Below are 20,325 nucleotides of genomic sequence, written 5' to 3'. Positions count from 1 at the left end.
CAACTTGTAGTTATCTCTGCCCCCACATTTCCCACAGTACGCGAAGGCGTCACCAGGAGTAGCCCGCTTCACATTGTTAACGTTGATTTCTCCCGTTCCAACCAGCATTTGTCTTCCGTGAGCCAAACCTGGATCACCGCCTCCCGCAAAACGCCTGAAATCTCGGCTTCATTTGGCAGCGGGACACACACCGGCACACCGTAAGATACTTTATTCAGTTCCCATTAAATTTGTATCAGTTTCGGGGACTAAAAAAGGGGCGGTGACGGTCAGAAGCTAGCGTTTATGTTGATTTTTTTCGGACTGCAGTGGGGTTGAATAAAACGTTACAGGGCAGCTGCTGCTCGTGGTTTTATATTGAGAACAGCTACAGTGTTTCAGGTTTGTACTGTTTTTATGACACGTTTTACAGTTTTTATCCTCCTACAGTTTGGGCTTAGACACCTGTCCGGGTCATAATTTGTAAGAAATGACTCAAACAGTCATTTTCCTCCCTGGACTCGTAGCTTAGCTGGTTTCCCATGGCTACACCAAACTCCCCATGGGTGGTTTGTTTTCCACTCAGAACCGGTGACGATGTAATATGAATTTCTGTTAAAATGGGCTCTTTTATGCAATACTCAAGGAAGATAAACGAGGGGGAACAATAGCGGGTCGTGAGGACTGGGTGGACGGATCGCAGGTTCATCTCTCAGCCCGTTTGGGGGATCCCATTGTTTCCGTTTCCAAACATCTCTGACCGGGTCACTTACTTTCCTGTTCCTCCTTCTGATGCCTTTCACATGCACCAGAGAGCCACAGCTATGAGGAAGACCGGTGTCCGGGTCCCCGGGCCGACCGGAGGCTGGTAGGGATGGTGCCGCTGTGAGAAGCCGTTCAGAGACGCCAAGAGGACGGGAGAGCCTGGACAACATGACTGTTTTCAACCCGGACAATGTGGAGGAATTTTACGAAATTGGAGACGAGCTGGGCAGGTGAGTGCTGCTGGGGTTTTAATTTATTTTTAAGCATGTTATTGGTGTGTATGAACTTCTCCTTTCTAAGGCTGAGGCGTGTGCAGTTGTTGAAAACACCCCGGATTTTTCTTTGAGTTTGCAAACTGATGTTGTGTAATGTTTTACAGCTGCATGATGTGCCTAATACTTAAAAAAATAATACATGCATATATGTTTTTTATACACATTTGTTAAAACTGACAGTACAAGATGATCAGAGTTACCAAAGTAAAAGTAGCACTACTTCAACATATTTTCCTCAAGTAAAAGTAAAAAGTAGCCGTGCAAGAAATTATTCAAGTAAGAGTAAAAAGTATTTGGTAAAAAGTCTACTCAAGTACTGAATAACTGATCAACTTATCAATCATTTAATATTCAAAAATTACATAATCTGACGGACCAAAATGTAAAGTTAAGGGAAAATTTAGGTATTTTAAGAACAAAAATTACAATAATTCATATAAATAACAAAATGAGCCAAAATAAATATTTTATTTCAGTAAAAACTTATGAAACTTTAACAAAAACTGCAGGTGTGAGTCTGTATCTGGTAAAGTTTTAGTTAAAACATGTTTGTTTTTCATTCAGGGGGTAGAAAATCCAGAAATTTTACTCTAGTTAGAGTAGAGATACTTCATAATAAAAGTACTCAAGTAAAAGTAAAAAGTACAGTGTAGTAAAAATACTCCTAAAAGTACATTCTTTTCGAAAAAGTTACTCAAGTAAATGTAACTATTTATTACCCAACTGTGAGTATGAGACAGATAACCTGCGAAAAGATTGATCTCCTCCCTGAGCTACTATTGAAGAAATGCACCAAACACAACCAATCAGATCCAAGAGGCGGGTCTTAGCGCTGTTAATCATTCTCATGTACTCACTGGTAAAGGTGCTAATAGTGAAGAAACAACTTAGCATTATGGAGAAACCTTTTTATATGCTGTCCTTGGTGACTGAGATGACTCAGCACCATGCACAGATGGTGATTGACAGCACTAAGACCCGCCTCCTGGCTCTGATTGGTTATTTTTATTTAGCATTGGAAGAAGGCAGAAGAGCTCAATTTTGCCTCTCATACCAAACTGTCAGAAAATGACTGTATCAAAAATTATGTAAAAAAAATTATAAAAGTTACTGCAGCTTAATAACAGTGATGTTCATTTGTAATTTTTTAGAGTTTAATTATTCAATCCCTCATCACGTTTGATTCTTGTCATTTAATCTGCCTAAAACATAGAATTACTGTAAATTATGGATTCACATCATCCAGAACTGTAATTAACACATTTAAAGTCCTCATCTCCTTCAATACATGTAAAGAAAACTAGAGGTCCAGTTGATAAGTTATTCTTATTTTGAAATAAAAATAAAAATTTCCTTCCATTTCCTGTCCTATTGGCTGCATAAATACGTACATTTCTAGCAATAAGTGCCTCCATCCTTACCATTTTGTTTTAATTATGTAAAAGATTCACTTCCATCCGTCTGTCCATACCTCCGTTCATTTGTGACTCTGTCCATCCACTCATTTATTGATCGATCTGTTTGTCCAAACATGGATCAATCTGTCTGTCCAGCTTTTCATCCACCATTTTTTCAGCCTTTCCTTGCTTTCTTAAAAGTTTGCGTCAAAGAAATTTGGAAAAAATATTGGAGCCTTGAACAGGAAATCTGATGTAGGAAGTTTCCATGTCTGGACCAAAGTAGATTAATGAAATTAAAGAACTGATATTTCTTAGTTTTTAAGGTTTTTGTTGTTGTATTGAATGCGACCGCTGAAGGCGACGTTTGACTCGCAGCTTGACGCTGCAGGACAGGTTGGACCTGGAAGCCGATCTTCTGTCGGTTCTGTTGTTTGTCCCACAGCGTTTTGGTAATAATCGAGCCGTTTTCTGCCGTTTCTCACCGGCTGTCTCAACACCCTGCTCCAGCAGCCGAGACGATCTGGAGCGTTACGTAATGGGACCGAGCTTCTGGCTCTGCTCCAGCACCTGGATGCTGCTGCACATCCCACACTTTCTACTGCTTCATCTACCGCAAGATATTTTTACAAACTTTTACTACCAACACATTTTGCTGGGCGATAAATTTCCCCAGAAGTTATTAGAACAAACGATAATATTGTTGTTTTGACACCATTTTTGAGTAAAATTTATCATGCGATTAATTGATTTATTGTTTATTGCGACTATTTACTACAGTATATTTTTTAAGGGACAGAAATTTCTTCTTGGGTTTAAGCAGCTGAGCGGCACAAAGACAGTGACTTTAAGAATGCTGGAAATATCACTGGCTAAATTTAAAGCCAAAATGATTCAAACCTCTGGTAGATTTATGTTTAAGTTGCACCAACTGAGCCTGTCACAATAATCAGTCAGTCAGTCTCATGGTGAATTAAAATGAGGTAAAGTTACCTGGACTAAACCCACACCTGAAATCTGAAAGGAATAAAAGAGTAAATTTAAAAACTTGGTCAACTGCAGACACTTTTGCTCTTTTGATTCTCTGAAAAATTTCCCAGAAGGTTTTTTTAATATCTCAGTTTCCCTTTGCTTGCTGTTTAAATTAGAAAAGGTCTTTGACCTAATTTTGGTTAATTGTAGTGGGAAGTTTCTGTTTAACTCGCTAACATGACCACAGATTTCACCCGGGACTTTCTAGAGACTTATTCATTTATGAAATGTCTCCTGATTTACCATCTGAAGATTATTATGTTTTTATGTTTTTTACTCCTAAAACTACAAAAGTCCTCTGTGTTGAACCAATCAGATGAGTTAAAACCAGGTTGAAGAAAACAGAAGTCATTTTATTTTTATTTTTTTGCCCAAATCGGCCCAAAAAAACCGTACTTTCCAAGTTTGGAGCCAAACAGGAAAAGGAAAAAAAAGCAAATCTTTATTTAGAAAAAGAGAGAAGACAACAGTCTTGCTGTGTTTACAAATTCTTCTCCAGAGTTTTTGAACTTTCTGACCTTTCAGATGAGCCAGGAGTTCATAATGAAAGCCGGTCTTGTGTCCACCAGCTGAGAGAGAGAGAGTTTTGATCTGCTGCTGACGCCGTTCTGACTCTGGCAGGCCTCGGATTTTTGCCTATTTGCTTTGGCAAAATGAGGGAATTTAGGAAATCAGCCAAGCGGTGACTTTATCCGACACTGATCCTGGCTGCTTATGAGCCGCATGGCAGAGACGCCGATTAGCGGAGCGGCAGCCATGCAGCTGCAGGATCTTTGTTTTTCCTGGTAACCTTTGCAGTCTGATCTGCTCAGCGTTTTTAAAATGGCTTTTCCAGCTTCTGGTGTCATTGGCAAAGTCCTTAAAATCTTCACAACATTCAAAATCTTTTATTTTATTTTATTTTTTTTACAATCCTTTCAAGTTTTCTGCAGGTTTCTTTCTGCAAGGGTGCAAAGATCCTTCAGTATTTATTCAGTCGAGCATAAAAGCTAAAGCACAAAATCTCACCATTATTAAAATAACTCTTCTTGGTGTCTATTTTTTAGATATTTGCACTAGTTTCTAGTTAAAATAATTTGACTTCAGATGAGACTAACTTACAAGTAACGTTTCAGCAAGATACGAGTTTTTTTTTCCCAGTAATTTTTATTTTTCCTTTATAAGAGGGGAAAATGTTAAATAAAATAATCCAGTGGAACTGATAGTTTTCACCAACATAAATGCTGGCTGAAAATAGCATTTCATTCCTATGTCTTGCTAAAACATTACTTGCAAGTTTTCTTAAATCAGTTATTCTAAGATATTTGCACTAGAAACTAGAGAAAAATACTCGCAGTGTATTGAAATTGTTAAATGTGCAAAGTGGAATGTCTGTTACCAGAACTGCAGAAATTGCAGGATGAAAAATGAAAGTGTTAATTTTCCTCGTCCTCTGAGTTTGTGAAGGACTCCTGACTGTAATCGTCTCTCTGACGCCTGACCACACACTGATCTCTGTAATGGAGTCGCAGATTGGCAGGAAATTCTCACTTCTGGGCTGAGAACAGCAGGGAACAAGTGAAGGGTCTCCAGCCTGGTGCGTCCTCAGACCGGCCATCAGGTGAAGCATTACTGGAGCTTTAGAGGCTTAATGGCACCGGCAGATAAAAACACTCTGCTCTCTGCCAGACCTTTTGAGATCGCCTCAGCTATTAACCAGTCCCTCCAGGATGTTGCCTTGTTTTTTGTGATTGTTATGGCCTAAGAGTTCATTCACTCCAGCCCAGATTAGTTTGCTTTAACCTGTTGCTCATTTGTCTAGAAAGTCTGGTTTGTTTGTGGAGGTGTGAATGTGAATTGAACTCTGATTCAGACTCAACCTCAGTCTGGGTTCAGTTGAAGTGAACTCTGGTTTGGTTTTAATCCATATGTGAATGCAAAGCGGACCGGAGACTGCTCCAAAAGCAGGGCATTCTGGGTAAATACAACCAAATCAAAAGTGTTAGCCTAGCTCTAGTGGGAGAAACGACTCGTGGTTTTTTACCAAAGATAAAGGATAAATCTTCCAACAGCTAAAATCTGACACCTCTCCATTTTTGTTTACATTTTGTGAAGGAAGTTGGGCTCAGTGTCTTCTTTAGAGATTTTGTCATTTCCTTCAGGGCTTTTGGTGCAGTGCCCCCACAGGCAAGGAGGGGAACAGGTTGCTCAAAGGGTTTGGACCGTCTGACTCGGTGCAGAGAAAAAGAACCACAGCTGCTGGAAATGGAACACATTTTGCAGTTTTTGGTCTCCAATCTAACTGAGTCCACTGGACTTTCAGGTGTGAAAACAGTCAAAAATTACAGATTTTGCGGCAAGGAGTTCCAGTCAAAGTCTTATTTTTGCCACTAGATGCTCTTCGCCTCTTGAGGACAAAGTTCTTAAGAAGCGAAGGAGTTCAATATCATTTCTAGCCTTTAATAACAGAAAGAGCCTCATCATTTCACGTCTCCTGGTCTGGTCTATCATTCCCGACTCACATTAATCTGATCAGATACATTTACTGTCTGGTGCTGGGAGATCGGCTCTTTCTCCTCGTTGTTTCAAGCTCTACTTACTCAGCTACTTCCTGCCGAATATTGAGTCCGTGTGATTTGCCGTTCCACTGCTCAGTTCTACTCCCTGCATATTTTTTCTTGCTGCTCTGCCTCGATCGTTAGTCTGCATTAATCCAGCCGCTCTGCTGCTCTAACAGGCTCTTGCATACTTGATGCGTCTGTTTGGTTTCCAGCCAAACGGATAAAAATGCAGAGAGTAACGCTGCAAAATTAACATAACATTAAGCTGAGCCAGCATTTGGGTTATTCCTTTGCAAAAATCATCCCAAATAGCAACTTCTATGAATACTAAACAGGATTATGTACACAACCTCTTTTCAGTTTGGATTTTGAAACTAGTGGTGGAACTCGATTAAAATTGTAGGGTGGAATTAATTAGTCACATTTTAATAAAAAACTATAGACAAAGAAAAGTTCTCACTAAAAAAAAAAAAACTGTTTTTGTGCTAAATATTTGAGTAAATAGATTTATGAGCTCAACAACAAAGATATTAATTGTTTTTAATCTGTTGTTCAACCATCATATTGATGCAAAATGTGTCGAACTCCTGATCATTCATGGAGATGTGAACTGTTGACATTAGCGTTAGCATCTGTGCTACTGCTACATGTTTAGCAGTGAGATGCTACTTTAGCTTGAATAGCTTTGCTGATAGGCTAACTCTTGTTAGCACAACTTGGTGCTAACAAGATGGTGTATTTCAGATCGTTTTAAAAGCAGAAATTCACCCCCAGTGAGCCAAGAGAAGCGGTTTCATCATCCAACGCTGTTAGCGGATGCAGCTTGTGCGTCACATTTATTGGCGTACTGGAAACACACAAATACAAAGGTTCTGGTCAGAATATTCTATGTTAAAAAAAATTTAATTAATTTAATTAAAATCGTTGTAATTTATCAAAATTAACTATTAAATTCCTGTCACTGATTTAAATGTTTTTTTAAATGTATTTTTGTTTTGTTTTTAAGAAATCAGCAGAGTTTAGGATGTATACAGTGTTTTTTAACGGAGCTACACAAACACTCTGAGCAGCAGACGCTGCCCCGACTACTGACCTACATTTGCCCCCCACCTCCTCTCCTCTGTGGGTCACAGTGACGGGTGGAGGGGCAGTCTGGGACGGCCTTGATGAGGTCTGCCGCTCACCTCGCCCACCCTCAGCTCTGCTGCTGCAGCTGCACCTTAAAGCCTGGTCCGGTTTATTCAGTTTAACACTCATGGTTTAAACCAGGGGTGTACAAACTTTTTGTCACTTCGGCCAAAATCATCCTGTCAAAAAGATAATAAAACGACAAAGATCACGCAAATAGCCGTCATCCAATTTTGTTTAATTTATTTGTATTTTTAATTATTGTTATAAAGTGAAAACATAAATAGGATTTTGCACCTTTGCTGTATTAAGATTTTTCATAATAGTTTTGAAATGAATTTGGACTCAGTTATAAGAACAGATTTTGTGTCACTTCCTCTCAAACTGCTTGCTGCATTTATCCAAGTATAATAAATAGTAAAAGCTGGTTTGGGTTCAGCAGAGTCTGTTTGTGGCTCTAATGATGACATTTTGGTTATAAATAGATAAATACTTTGTGTCATATTTGACATTTTTCATTGAAACTAATTTGTATCATTCTGAACCTGAAGCTGAGGGCCACATAAAAAACAGTTCAAGGACCAGAACTGGGCCCCAAACCGCACTTTGGATACCTCCAGTTTAAACCTTTTAATAGTAAAATGTTTTAAAACAATGAACGAATCGAACATGTTTATGATACTTTGGTGCTTGAAACGTTTTCATTTGAATCAGATCGAGTCTGTTGGCTCGGAGTAAAGATTTGGTAAATGTACATGTTTGTGTTTTGCAAGCAGTTATTGGGAGGATTCCTGGCTCTGTTGGTGTTTGCAGTGATGCTGGTGAGACACAGACAGGAACATGTCCTGTTGAATCAACATGGGAGTGTTCAAACTCGCTAATCGTTTTGAAAAAGCCGGACTGGTTTGGGATCAACCAACGTTTACGCAGACGGTGTCGGTGATGATGAGCCGATTTCCTGTCTGCAGTTTTCAAAATACTGGGAGCAAAACCTGCTGAGCAGCAGCAGCGTCATTTTCTGCAGGTTTATTCTCATTATGGGTCAGGAGATTATGAGACAAACATCATTTTGATGTCAGGTTTTCTTCCTGTTCTGTTCGGAGAAGGACGGAGTCAGATTTTTGGTGTTTTCCAATTTGAGGAAATGTTTGTGTTTTTAAGGGTTTGCTGCCTGTTGCGTTCATTGACTTCCTGTTTACTCCACCCGTCTGTCAAACTGTCTGGTCATTTGTTTATGTTTCTATCATGCCATTCATTTTTCTTTCCATTTGTTCCACTGTTTTTCTGACCATCTATGATTTCTAGAGGTGCAAAAAAAATTATATTTATAGAAAATCGCCAATCTGAGTCCAGGGAATTCTGAATTGGTTCAAAATGCTCAAATTTATCTTAAAATGTGCTGAGGTTGTTCATCCTTGCTCCATATTTCCATATTACACGTCCATTTTGAATACCTTTATATTTTTTTATCTTTTATGCAAAAGCGAGGCAGCTAAGCTAAATGGTAATTTAAGTTGCAGAATGTTATTCTCAAATCTATTTTGTTTAAATGTAATTTGATGCAGTATTAAACCTTATAAAATAGTTTTAAATAGATGTTGTATTTGTTTGCGCTGTCAGAATCTCCAGACCGTTTGAATAGGAAAATTAGTTTTTGAGTTGAAAATGGTGTAAAAACTGGAATCGTGTCGAGTTGCTTCAACTTGATGGATTTACATCTGTAAAAATTTCTCCATATTCAGATGTAAATATCTGCAGAAGCATCAGCAGTCATTCAGTAGTGAACTTTTGCAGTTTTGGCTTAAATATTTTATTTTAACTCTGCAAACTTGAATGCGAATAAAACCTGTTTGTGGTTTTGGGTTGCCAGTTTATTATCCATCCCGCTTTAAAGATTTTTGATCTTTTCTGTTGGTGTTTTCTGACTGAACTCACTCAGAAAAGTCCAAGAATGAGGCACTTTCAATTAATCTGCTGTAGATTGAGGATAATTGGATTCCTGCCATCTGTGTGAGCAGATAAAGGGCAGGGATTTGGCAATGTGTGTGTGCGTGAAGGTGTGTGTGTGTCGGTGTGTGTCGGTGTGTGTCAGTGTGTGTCAGTGTGTGTGCGCTGCGGGTCATGTTGTTGATTGAAAACGAGCTGCAGTCCTCTGTGGTCAATTAGAAGAAATCTGTGGGCAGTGAAACAAAAAGCTAAAGTTTTTTCTGTCAGTCATTTGCTTTTGCAACTTTGCGCTTCTGTTTCAAGACTAACAGTTGATAAAAAATAAGCCTTTTGAATTTGAGCCTCTTTATGTCAAACCGCTGCTGCAGACGGAAACGACAAGAATCAAAGCAAACATTACAGAGCTGCAATTAGCAAACCAACAATTTTATGGCTGAAAGGATTAATTGAGATGAATCGATTATTGAAATAATTGCCAACAAATATATTAATAGATTGTTAAATTGAGTTTACAGGCTGTAAAACAGGCAATTTGCTGAATAAACATGTTTAGAGCAGTAATTAAGACAAAACTGTGCAAAAATATATACATTTAAGAAAAAAAACTTTGCAAATAAGTTTTCCCCAAAACTCCCCAAGTTTAGCTTCACTTGGTTCAAATTTTGTATTTAGGAAAGAAAATATAAGCATTTTTACCATCTAATTGTCAACTGGTTAGTCTAAAAAGTTCAGATTATCTCAACGCTCTGTTGTTTTGTTGGCTGCAGATGCATCCTGTGCTACAAATGTTCAGGTGTGAACTAAAGGAATGCTGTTTTTGAGTTTAGGAAACATGTTAAGAAGGAATTGAATTATGTTTATTTAGGTCTTTTAATATATTTCTATCACTATACAAGGAAGACTTACGTGGCTCAATAGAAAAAATCTGCAGAATTTCCTGAGCGGATAAATCAATTAATCGTCAGAATAATTATCGATCGTTGCAGCTTTAGTTTGATTCTGTCAGAGATCCAAACTAAAAAGTCGCCTTCCACCTACCATTTGCTTCAGGTTGTACTTTGTGAAGCTAAAAACTTAAACTCTGTTCGCTTTGAATATTTAAGACGTCAACTGGAGGGGAGAACATTTCCCTTTAGCGTCTGGATGTCGTCTCCTGCCAAGTTGTTATGAAGATGAAGCCAGCTGTCAAATCAGCAGACGTCTCTGCAGAACCTTTCCGATCTGCTGCAGCCGCTGACGTTTCCTGAGTCATGACAGTTTTCCACCTCGAAACCTGCTGAATGTCAGTTTCAGCAGACATGGGGGCCCCGCGCTGCAAATACAGCTCAAAATAAGACACGACGGTTCTTCTCTGTTTGCACAGCTTTTATCATTTCACTTCACCCAAGGATTCAACGGCAGAGTTGAAAACTGACATTTAGAGCAGTTCATTCGTATCTGAGGATACGGTCACTCAAACGCTGATGCTCATTTGGCCGATTTGGACTTAAAGTTTTATCACGATATTTGTTTTAGGTAACTGTATACCCCACAGAAATAAATACTGCTCTTGAAAAACAAGCCTGTTTGTGATCTTTAGGACAGCAGTCAAATAAAACTGAGTTGTATCACTAATCTGCTCAGACAGCATTTAATGATAGTTTGAGATTTATTTTCTTTTATTAATACTCTCATCGAACAAACAGTGGAGAAAATAGAAAAACTAACAGTTTGAGGGTTTTAAACGTCATTAATTAGATTTTATTGTGACAAGTCAAAATGTTTATAAGAAATTAATATATTAATACATTTACAGCAAATGACAAACTGTTAATAATGGTAAAAAAAACAGCAGTTATAAAAAGTAAGTCACACCCATAAAAACATTTAAAAGATGTAATTTAAAAACTGAATGCACTTTTGATTATTTAGCATCTGTTTAAATCCACTGCTAAAACCGTTGAATGATTTTTCTTAATTCCAAATGACCATTTTCATCCATAAAGTCCAGATTTACAGCGTCTGACTTCTTCTGGTATGAAATCTGATTTCTACGCCAGCATCGTAAAATCGGAATCATTTCAGGTGAAAAGTTCGGAGTTTGGCTGTTCAGACTGTGGTGAAATATTCAAATGTGGGTTACATAAAACACCTGATTCAAATGACTGAATTACCAAATGTAAATAACACGTTTAAACTTCTGCAGAAGTTTGTTAAAGTCACTTGTAGCACAGCAGGGAAGCACAAATCAATCAGTGGTGCGTACTGATGAATAGGATGGTGAAAAAGAGTTAAATGGTTAAAATGAGCAAAACATGATCAAACTCGCAAAGCAACGCAGGCCAGTTAGAAGAATCTAGTGAAGTTTGGCACAAAGGTGCTTTTCCTTGGAAGTGTTGTTGATTTGTGTCTGTGATACGCAGCAGGTGAGTCTGAAACGGTTATTTCTGGAGGTGTTTGTTTAGCGTGTAAATAGTCCCGTTTGCAGATCTGACCTCAGCCGTCATCAGATCACAAAGACGCCGCAAAACCGGAGAGGCTGCGGAGCGAACAGTTNGAGGTCCAACAGAACCAGAACCAGCATTGTGGTTCTCCCACATTCCATATTTATGTGGATATCATTGAACACTTTGACTAGGCCAGTCTCCGTGCTGTGGTGAGCACGGAAACCAGACTGGAAGGAGCCAAAGAGATTCATTATTGGGAAGTTATTTAATTGTTTAAAAACTGGTCTTTTTTCCGCCAAACAACTCCTTAAATAGTATTTCCGCTCTTACACTTTTTCAGTAGCTTTGCTGATGAATGGGAGGTCAGAGGTCGGAGGTCGGCCTGTAATTCTGCAGTAGTGATTTGTCTGGATTGTTCTTTTTTATCAGTGGTTTGATAACTGCTGTTTTCAAAGCCTGGAGGAAAACACCTGAAGACAGCGATGAGTTACTATTTGGATCAGATCATTAGCAACAACAGGCAGGACTTTCTTAAAGAAATGTGTGGGTGGGACATCCAGACAGCAGGAACTGGAGCTTCACTGACTTATAATTTCTTCTAGGGTTTTATAATTAAGTAGTTGAAATTGGGTCATTTTTCCAGCATTTGTTTTGTTTGGGCACAGCATTGGTACTGGCTTTGAAGTGGATGTGCAGATTAATCCTCTGATCTTTTGAATTTTCTCTGAAAAGTAACTGGAAAACTTGTTGCAGGCGGCATTAGATTGAAGTTCAGGTGGTAACGTCATAGGAGGGTTTGTGAGCCTGTCGACAGTAGAAAATAAAGCTCGAGTGTTAGTGTTTTTGTTTATGACATCTGCAAAGAAAGCCTCTCTTGCATGTTTTAGTGTTGTGTGATAGTTACGTAGTCTTTTTTTGTAGCTGTCATAATAAACGTGCAGTTGAGCTTTACGCCATTTCCTTTCGGCCCTACGACAGAGTTGTCTTGCACATTGAACAGTTTGTGCATTTCTCCATGGAGATTTCTTCCTACCATACACAACTTTCACTTTAATGGGGGCAATGTAATCAATGATATCTGAAAGTTTGCACTGAAAATCATCTACCAACTTATCTACGTTATTATAGTTTAAGGGCGAGGAAGCAGAGTAGATTTGATTAAATGTTTCTGCTGTGTTTTCTGTGAAAGTACGTTTTGTAATAGTAGCTGTTTGTCCAAGTGGGTCAACGGATAAAGAACATTCAAAGATAACAGGAAGTGATCCGACAGGCGACATCAGTTACAGAGACATTGGGAATATTCACACCCTTACTGATGACCAGGCCCAGTGTGTGTCCATGAGTGTATGTTGCTTGTTTGATATGTTGTGTTAGAACAAAACTCTCTAATATATCAAAGAGCTTTTTAACATTTTCCTCTTGCCCCATGCAATGACAGGATAAACAGCTTCAGACAGTATTAAATATTCGGGTCATATTTGTGACTTTTTCCTTCCATCTCATTTTTTTTTTTACTTTAGCAGAAACACGACTTGTTCTCCAGAAGACCAGTCAGCCCAAAACAAGCACTTATCTTCCTAATGGGCACCAGAGGGAGAATATTTATGTCCATATATTGATCTTTTCATTCTGCCTCTCCTTTCTGTTGAGTGTTGTAGTAAAATAAACTCAGCGTTGTGAGTGGTTTTGTTTTCAGCTTCAGCGGTTAAACACGTCGGTCAGGTTGTAGCGACTCTGAAGATGGCGTCCGGAGGTTTTTACCTCCCCATCGTTTTCTCCGTTCTCGTTCCTCTTAACGACAAACACTGCCTGCTTTCTGCTTTTTCTGTACCTGAAAATGTCGTCTCCTTCCTGAGTCATTACCTGGGCTGGGAGATGGCATAAAACCTGAGAGTGGAAAAAGTCTTTACACCTGTGGAGTCAACAGATATTTAGTGACAAGCTTTGAATAATTCAAGCTCTTCTACATCACAGTCCATAGTGTCTTCTTACTGACAATGTTGTCTCCATCTTTTCCAGTGTTTGGATGCTATTGGGTTTTACAGTAAATATCTTTAGAATTGGTGTAGTTGTTTTCAGGGGCGGTCCCAGCCTGTTTGGTGCCCTGGGCCCATCTCCCGTAGGGTTAGGGTTGTTGCTATCTGCAAAGAAAGCCTCTCTTGCATGCCAACCGTCATTTAAATTTCCACTGGCAAGCGCAGACACCGAATTTATTTTACCATCTAATTTGAGAAATGTGGAAGTGTGATGCAGAACAGGTTTATTGTGTTGGACTGAAACAGAATGAAGGCGACGTGGAGATAAACGTGTAAAGAAATGTACATAATCTCTGTGATATTGGTAAATATTGGTTATCGGCCTTAACAGCAGTATTAATATGAATTATCGGTTCAAATGTTCATATCAGTCCCTCTGTTTCTTACAAAAGAAACAGAGGAACTACTGGAATGTTAATGTTTTAAATTTAATGTTTTTAGGTGTTTGCAAATCTAAGAGACGGAAATGATCATCATCCCAAAGTGATTTAATAAAGCATCTACCTATCGAGCTAGAGCTTAAAACTAATAAAATAAACAGTGAATGTTGGCGGCTGAAACCCGTTTCATATCTCATCCTCTTTCTAGATGCTCATCAGCAGCGTCCATGTTTGTTCAGAACCTGCTTCCCCATCATCAGAGTGTTTGTAATCGTAAAAAGTGAAGTTCAAGGCTGTCATTACGAATTAGGGGGGAAAATCTCAGCATTAAATATTAACAATGACCTTCTGAAAGACAGCAGGACTCGTGCTGCTCATAAATTATATAAACGTCATTTTTCTGGAAGCTAAAATAAAGAAACTATCGGTAAACAAATGGATGGAGATCCTCCAACTCTTTCCTAATTATGGAATCAGGTGTTTATTTCTCTTTAAGTTCAAACATTTAAACTGCAAAGTTCCTACACATTTCACTTTTTCAAATATCCACACGTTCACAAATTTAACATCCTGACCATTTTATTCTCAGCATGTTGCTGATTTTAGTTCCCGAGTCGCCGGTTTCACTGCTTTTCTTGGCCTTTCAGAACTACATGGATCAGATCCATTTTAAAATCTGTATCTGCTTTGACTTTAATAAAGATAAGATTTTTTTTTTTAATATTTGAATCAGTTCACTCAGTTTTTTTATTACATTTCTAGACGTTGCCTTACCCCTGACCCTGTTGTTAGGGAGGAACTTTGTTTCTTGGTGCCTTGAACATTTGGTCATGGCCTGGCATGTATAGAACTGCCTTGTGTAATCCATATGTATACAGAAACACACACACGCACACACACACACCCAGGATTATCTACCACAATCTTCCTTCCTCCAAACGCTCGTCGTCGGTTCCTCCGCTCAGCCTCTGAATCCCGTTGCCGTGGAAACCCTTCCGCTGTATACAATGGCACGGCGGTTGCATAATGTTTTTCTGCTCGTGGCCCACAGCACCGCTGAGTGGGCCGCCCTCCCACACTCGGTGCAAAGCTTTCAGGAGGGATGGCGTCGGACAGCTCCGGACCTCGGGGTCTCCGGTCCGCCGTCCCGCCGCAAAGACGCCGACCTTCTGACCTCTCTGTCCCCGTTTAAACAGAAAGCTGGGAGTTTGATTGGTGTGTTGAAACATCAATAATAAATCAATTACATGATAAATTAAAACAATGAGTTTCCATTTACATGATTTATTGTTTTTCTCTTTTCTCACTTGGATGATGAAAGTCTTCAGTCTCAACTCGTCCAATTTTGTTGCCGTTTTGTTTATTTTGAATATTTAAAATGTGTCTCAGTTTCAGTGGTAAACGTTCAATAGAGTTTAAAGTTTATTGATCTTTGATAATGTGTTCTTGCATTATTATGCCAATATTATCATTGTGTTACTTGAAAATGGTCTCAAAACAATAATATCATTAATTGCAATAACTTCTGGGACAATTTATCGTCTGGCAAAATTTATCATGAAACATTGGTAGATAATGATGCCTTTAACTTGCTCTGCACAAAGATGGGTTTTTATTGACTTTGAACGGCTACATAAAATAAAAATAAAAATCATGTTCTGTTTTGCAGATCCGTAAAAAAAATTAAGTGTAAAATATGACAAACCTGTTTTCAAAGGACAAATGTTGTCAGCAGCAGCAGCAGCCAGTTTCTGTTCTGTCTTTATCTGCTCCGTCATCTGCATCGCTTCCTTTCGCACAAACTCGCAGCGAGCTGCTGCAGCAGGAAAACGCCGCTGTGGGGAATTTGGACGGTGACACGGTGCACAGTTCACTGGGACTTTATTCAGCCCCCGTGAGCCAAAGACAATTTAATTAAGTAGAGAAGCAGGACTGTAATTGAAGTGAGCATGCTCATTTAAAGCAACGTTTCACAGGCAATAACCGACAGACTGCTCTGGGTTTCAGAGGCGAAGCACGACCCAGATTCACACATTGTTGGGGGAAAACGGTCTTGTTTTTGTGTAATTGCTTCTAACGATCTGAAGGAGCTTTAATGGGAATGAATACCTGGACTACAACACTGATTTAAGCTCTGCTCTTCCCACCTTTAGCGTTTCTTTTTGCTCTGTATCTCTTATTTTGCCAAACGGCTTTGCAGTGATGCATTCACCTTAATGCACATGAAATATTCATCTCTGAATCTAAAAGCAAAACGAACTTCTGCTTTGTTTGTTATTGAATCTTTACAAGAAGTATTAAGACATTAAGTCCCTGCTTTGCTCTGCCTGATAAAAAGGCAACAAACTAATAAACTGCTGATGGGCGTTCTGCCATTACTTGGAGTGAAAATGCGTATTGATTTATGTAACTGAATGTGCTGTTTATTCTCACGGTTCTTTATCATCGATTTGGGTGGAAAAGATGTTGAATATCTCTTTGTTTACTACAGTCTGCCCGTCACAGGATGCATAACATCAGTGAAGATTTTATTGGAAGTGGTTTGTTTCTGTTTGCGTTAGGAGTCGTGTTGCGGTAATAAATATTAAGTTTGCTTTTTATCCTTATTTCTGCTTAAAACTAACTCTGTGGTGATATTAGAAAATTATCGCATTACATTTCAGTTTGTCATTGTCAATTCTTATTTGCTGTGCGATAATTTGGTTTCTTACTCCACTTCGACACGCTCTCCACTTTCTGCCGGCGCGTTGCGGTGATGAACGATCCCCTCAGCCAATCACCGGTCAGAACAAAAGCCGCTTTGTCACGGAGCCGCCGGGGAACGAGACTCCCACCAGATTACAGCGCCGCGCTTTTATCCAACGGCTTCATCATCCAGCCTGAAATGTAAACCCGGTTTAATAAGATCAGATGCCATTCAGTTACACTCATCCACAAAGTATGACACTAAACAGTTATGTAATGTTAGCAGGGTTAGTGCAACCACTGGACTGAACCTGGTAGTGAGTTAAAATCTCTCTGTTGATGTTTAGGTTCAGTTGAAAAAACTGAATCAGAATCAGTTATTTTCCAGTTTTGAGCACCTAAACAAGAAATTTGACTTTGTTTCCACCTTATTCTCAAAAGACATTCAAAATATGAATATAGACAAAAGAGAAAATAAAAAATAGTACGGATTCTGTTTTGTTTTTTTTTTTTGCAAAAGAGAAAGACGACGTTGGATTAGATCAGAAATGCCTGGCAGAGTTTATATTTCCATTTTGCCACATCCCTGAGGAGCTCCGATGGGCCTGTCACATCGTCAGGTTTCACTGGACGATAAATCGTCCCAGAAGTTATTTCAATAAACAATAATAATAATAATATTTTGAAGCCATAATGGTAATGTCACAACAATGCAAGAACACATTCTCAAAGATCAGTAAACTTTAAATCATAATGAACATTTAACTCTGGAACTGGAAAACATTTTAAATAAACAAAATTAATAAACAAACAAACGACACATAAAATTGGACTTGTTGAAACCAAAGCACCAGACTGAAAACTTTGATCATCCAGTTTTTGGTAGAAAATAGAAAAACAATAATTGAGTTTATTTTAATTTCTCATCCGATTAATTGACTTAGTGCTTATGGTGACAGGAGCAGCCTGGTTGAGTGTTAACGGTACTGGCTTTAGTTGCTTTCATCTAAAATGTAGAACAACTTTCACATGAGGAACAACATTAAAGCTCAAGAGTTAATTATTGAAACGACAGTAAACTGGAGCTGCTGTCCATGGATCCCTTAAAAACTCAAACTGCCTTTGTTTGTTTTTTGTGTTGTTTTAATTATGACAGTAATAGTCAGTGGATCAATTGCAGGAGTATAATGTGCTTTCTGTTGATTATGAGGTTGGGCTTAATGTTCCCTCCTGCTTCAAATGAATTAATCCTCTGCTCACTTTCTGCCCAGCAACAGCCCAGCTTATGAGACGGATGTTACACTTCTTCTGCAGGAGCCAAAATTTAGAGCTAAACTGGCTCAATGTCGGTTTTCCAGCTGGCTAGAAAAGCAACAGTTGAGCGTCGTTCCTTGACGGCTGCAGGAGATGTAAATAACAGCTTTACCGTCTCGTGTGTCGGTGTTGAACTCGCAGCTTTCTGTACACCCAGAGGGCTCGGAAAAAACAAATGTCATGTCTGAACAATGTGGTGCAGGCTTATATTTCCTCTATTGGTTTGCTTTGAAATAACTGGGTTGCTGTGAGCAACTAAAAAAATGCTGCCAAGCCAATTTTCTCTGTTGCATAAGGAAGGTGAGAGCTTCCCACTTGTTCGCCGTCCTCCGTCAGTCTGTGCGTGCGTAGCAGCTCTGACAGGGGAGCTTTGTGTACACTGTCACGCTGCTATTGTTCTCCACACTTTTCAGCTTTTCAGCTCGCTCTCCTATTTCACTGTAGTAGAGCAGGGAGCCGATCAATAGCTGACTCAGAGTGGAGTAAAGGAGCTGACGCACCGCGGCGTGCTGGTCAAGAACTGTTCCCTAAAATATGGATTCAAAATATCAATAATATGTAAACATGTTTATTGCATTCAGATGTTCTAATTACGTATTTAATAGTTCATGAAGAAATGTTTGTTTTTATCGATTCTTTGTTGATCTGTACTAAGACGGTTTTTCTGAGCACATTGATGTGTGTTGAGGTATGGTGGTTGTTTGAACATTAAAATAGTTTTAAATGTCTTGCAGTTGTTATAAAGTATTAGTTTTTAATCCCTACAAATACTGGTGCTTCATTATACAATAGAAATGCAAGTTTTACCTGTTTTAGTTTTCTCTTGGGTTAAATGCATTAAAATTTCACAAAACAATGACAGTAAAAGGATCAGTAAAAGTTAAGCTAGCTAAATTATGAGCTAGCTAAATAACTAACGGTAATAATTTAGCCAACTAGCCAAACTAGCTAGCTAGTTAAAAAATGTATTAAACTAGCTCGCTAAATTATTAGCTAATCAATTTGAGTCTCATGGGTTAAATGCAACAACTTTTCACAAAAGTGACAGTAAAAGGATCAGCTAATGATTTAGCTAGCTAAATCATTACTAAAGTTATCATGTGTCAGTGCTGATCACTGATACAGTCATCAACACTGATTACTGATAAAGTAATCAGTGTTGATGACTAAATGGCTAAAAGGCTTTGAAGGAGCTCCATAATTTATTGAATTACTTTTCCTGGGGGGGAATAAATCACTTTTCTGTTTGGGGATGAAAACTTCTGTTATTTCAACACAGACTGATACAGTAATCAAGACTGTGATGACTGTATCAGTGATCACTAATACAGTATCAGTAATGTAATTACTGATCAATCAATCAATCAAATTTTATTTATATAGCACATTTCAGCAGCAAGGCATTTCAAAGTGCTTTACATAATTATAAACAGTGAGAAAGAAAAAGAATGTAATAAAAAGATAAAAAGAAAAGATGATACTGTCATCAACACTGTGATGATTGCATCAGTGATCAGTCTTGATTACTGATACAATCATCAGTGTTGATTATTGTATCGGTAATCAACACTGTGATGACTAAATCAAGATAATCATTTAGCTAGAAAGATTGTTATTGTTGTTGCTAGTTTTCTTTCTTTCTTGCTGATTTAATCAGTCAGCTTGATGATGTGATTATAAAGTTAAGTGAATTTCTCTGGCTGTGATGGTTGGTCCAGAGAACACCAGTCAGATATTGATTTCTGTTTATCGATGCAAAACTCTGACGCTGATGAAATGATGCTGTCAGCAGCCTGCACTGTTTGCATAGTGAATATTAGAGGATCTAAATGGCTGCAGGGTCCTTTAACTGGAGAAGATCAGCAGTTCAGCTTGTTTTTACCAGCATCCTCTCATTAAAAATGTGATATTTACTACATTTTTTGTCCTGTTTTAAGACGGAGACTTTTAATGCAGCCAAATCGATGCACTAGTGAAGGCCGTCATGTATATTCGGATTATGTTGGGATTAAGGCCAAAGATTAAAATATTTTTATGCATATACAGAAAGGCTTTGAAGGAGCTCAATAATTTATTGAATTACTTTTCCTGAGGGGGAAAAAAAATCACTTTTCTGTTTGGGGATGAAAGCTTCTGTTATTTCAACACAGAATGTTAACATGAAGTTAAACTGGGTTTATTATCACTTTACTAAAGTAAATTAAACATTTATGGAATAAAAACTGCTGTTTTAGCAGTTCAGGAGTTTTGATCCTGTGGAGTATAAAACTAAAAGTATTAGAACCTGGTCAGCATAAATCAGGACATTTTATCATTCTGTCATTACCAGGAGAGTTTACTTTCTTTCTTTTTTTAACTTGTTTGATTTTTAATTTATTAGATTTTATTTATTGGCAGCTGATGATCAGCACTAGCGCCATA

General features: G+C 38.4%; 1 protein-coding gene across 1 annotated transcript in view; it reads left to right on the top strand.

Annotated features, from left to right (window-relative positions):
• dapk1 (death-associated protein kinase 1) overlaps positions 1-20,325 on the top strand; it is an 85,451-nt gene continuing 65,126 nt past the window's right edge. Inside the window, exons 1-2 of the mRNA XM_007575683.2 lie at positions 1-200; positions 792-974. Coding sequence (XP_007575745.1) covers positions 913-974 — 62 coding nt within the window. The 5' untranslated portion in view covers positions 1-200; positions 792-912. The remainder of the gene's footprint in view (positions 201-791; positions 975-20,325) is intronic.

This window comes from Poecilia formosa, unplaced genomic scaffold (assembly GCF_000485575.1).
Source record: "Poecilia formosa unplaced genomic scaffold, Poecilia_formosa-5.1.2 Scaffold386, whole genome shotgun sequence".
In the NCBI taxonomy this organism is placed as follows: Eukaryota; Metazoa; Chordata; class Actinopteri; order Cyprinodontiformes; family Poeciliidae; genus Poecilia; species Poecilia formosa.
This window is presented reverse-complemented; position numbering and strand designations above follow the sequence as displayed.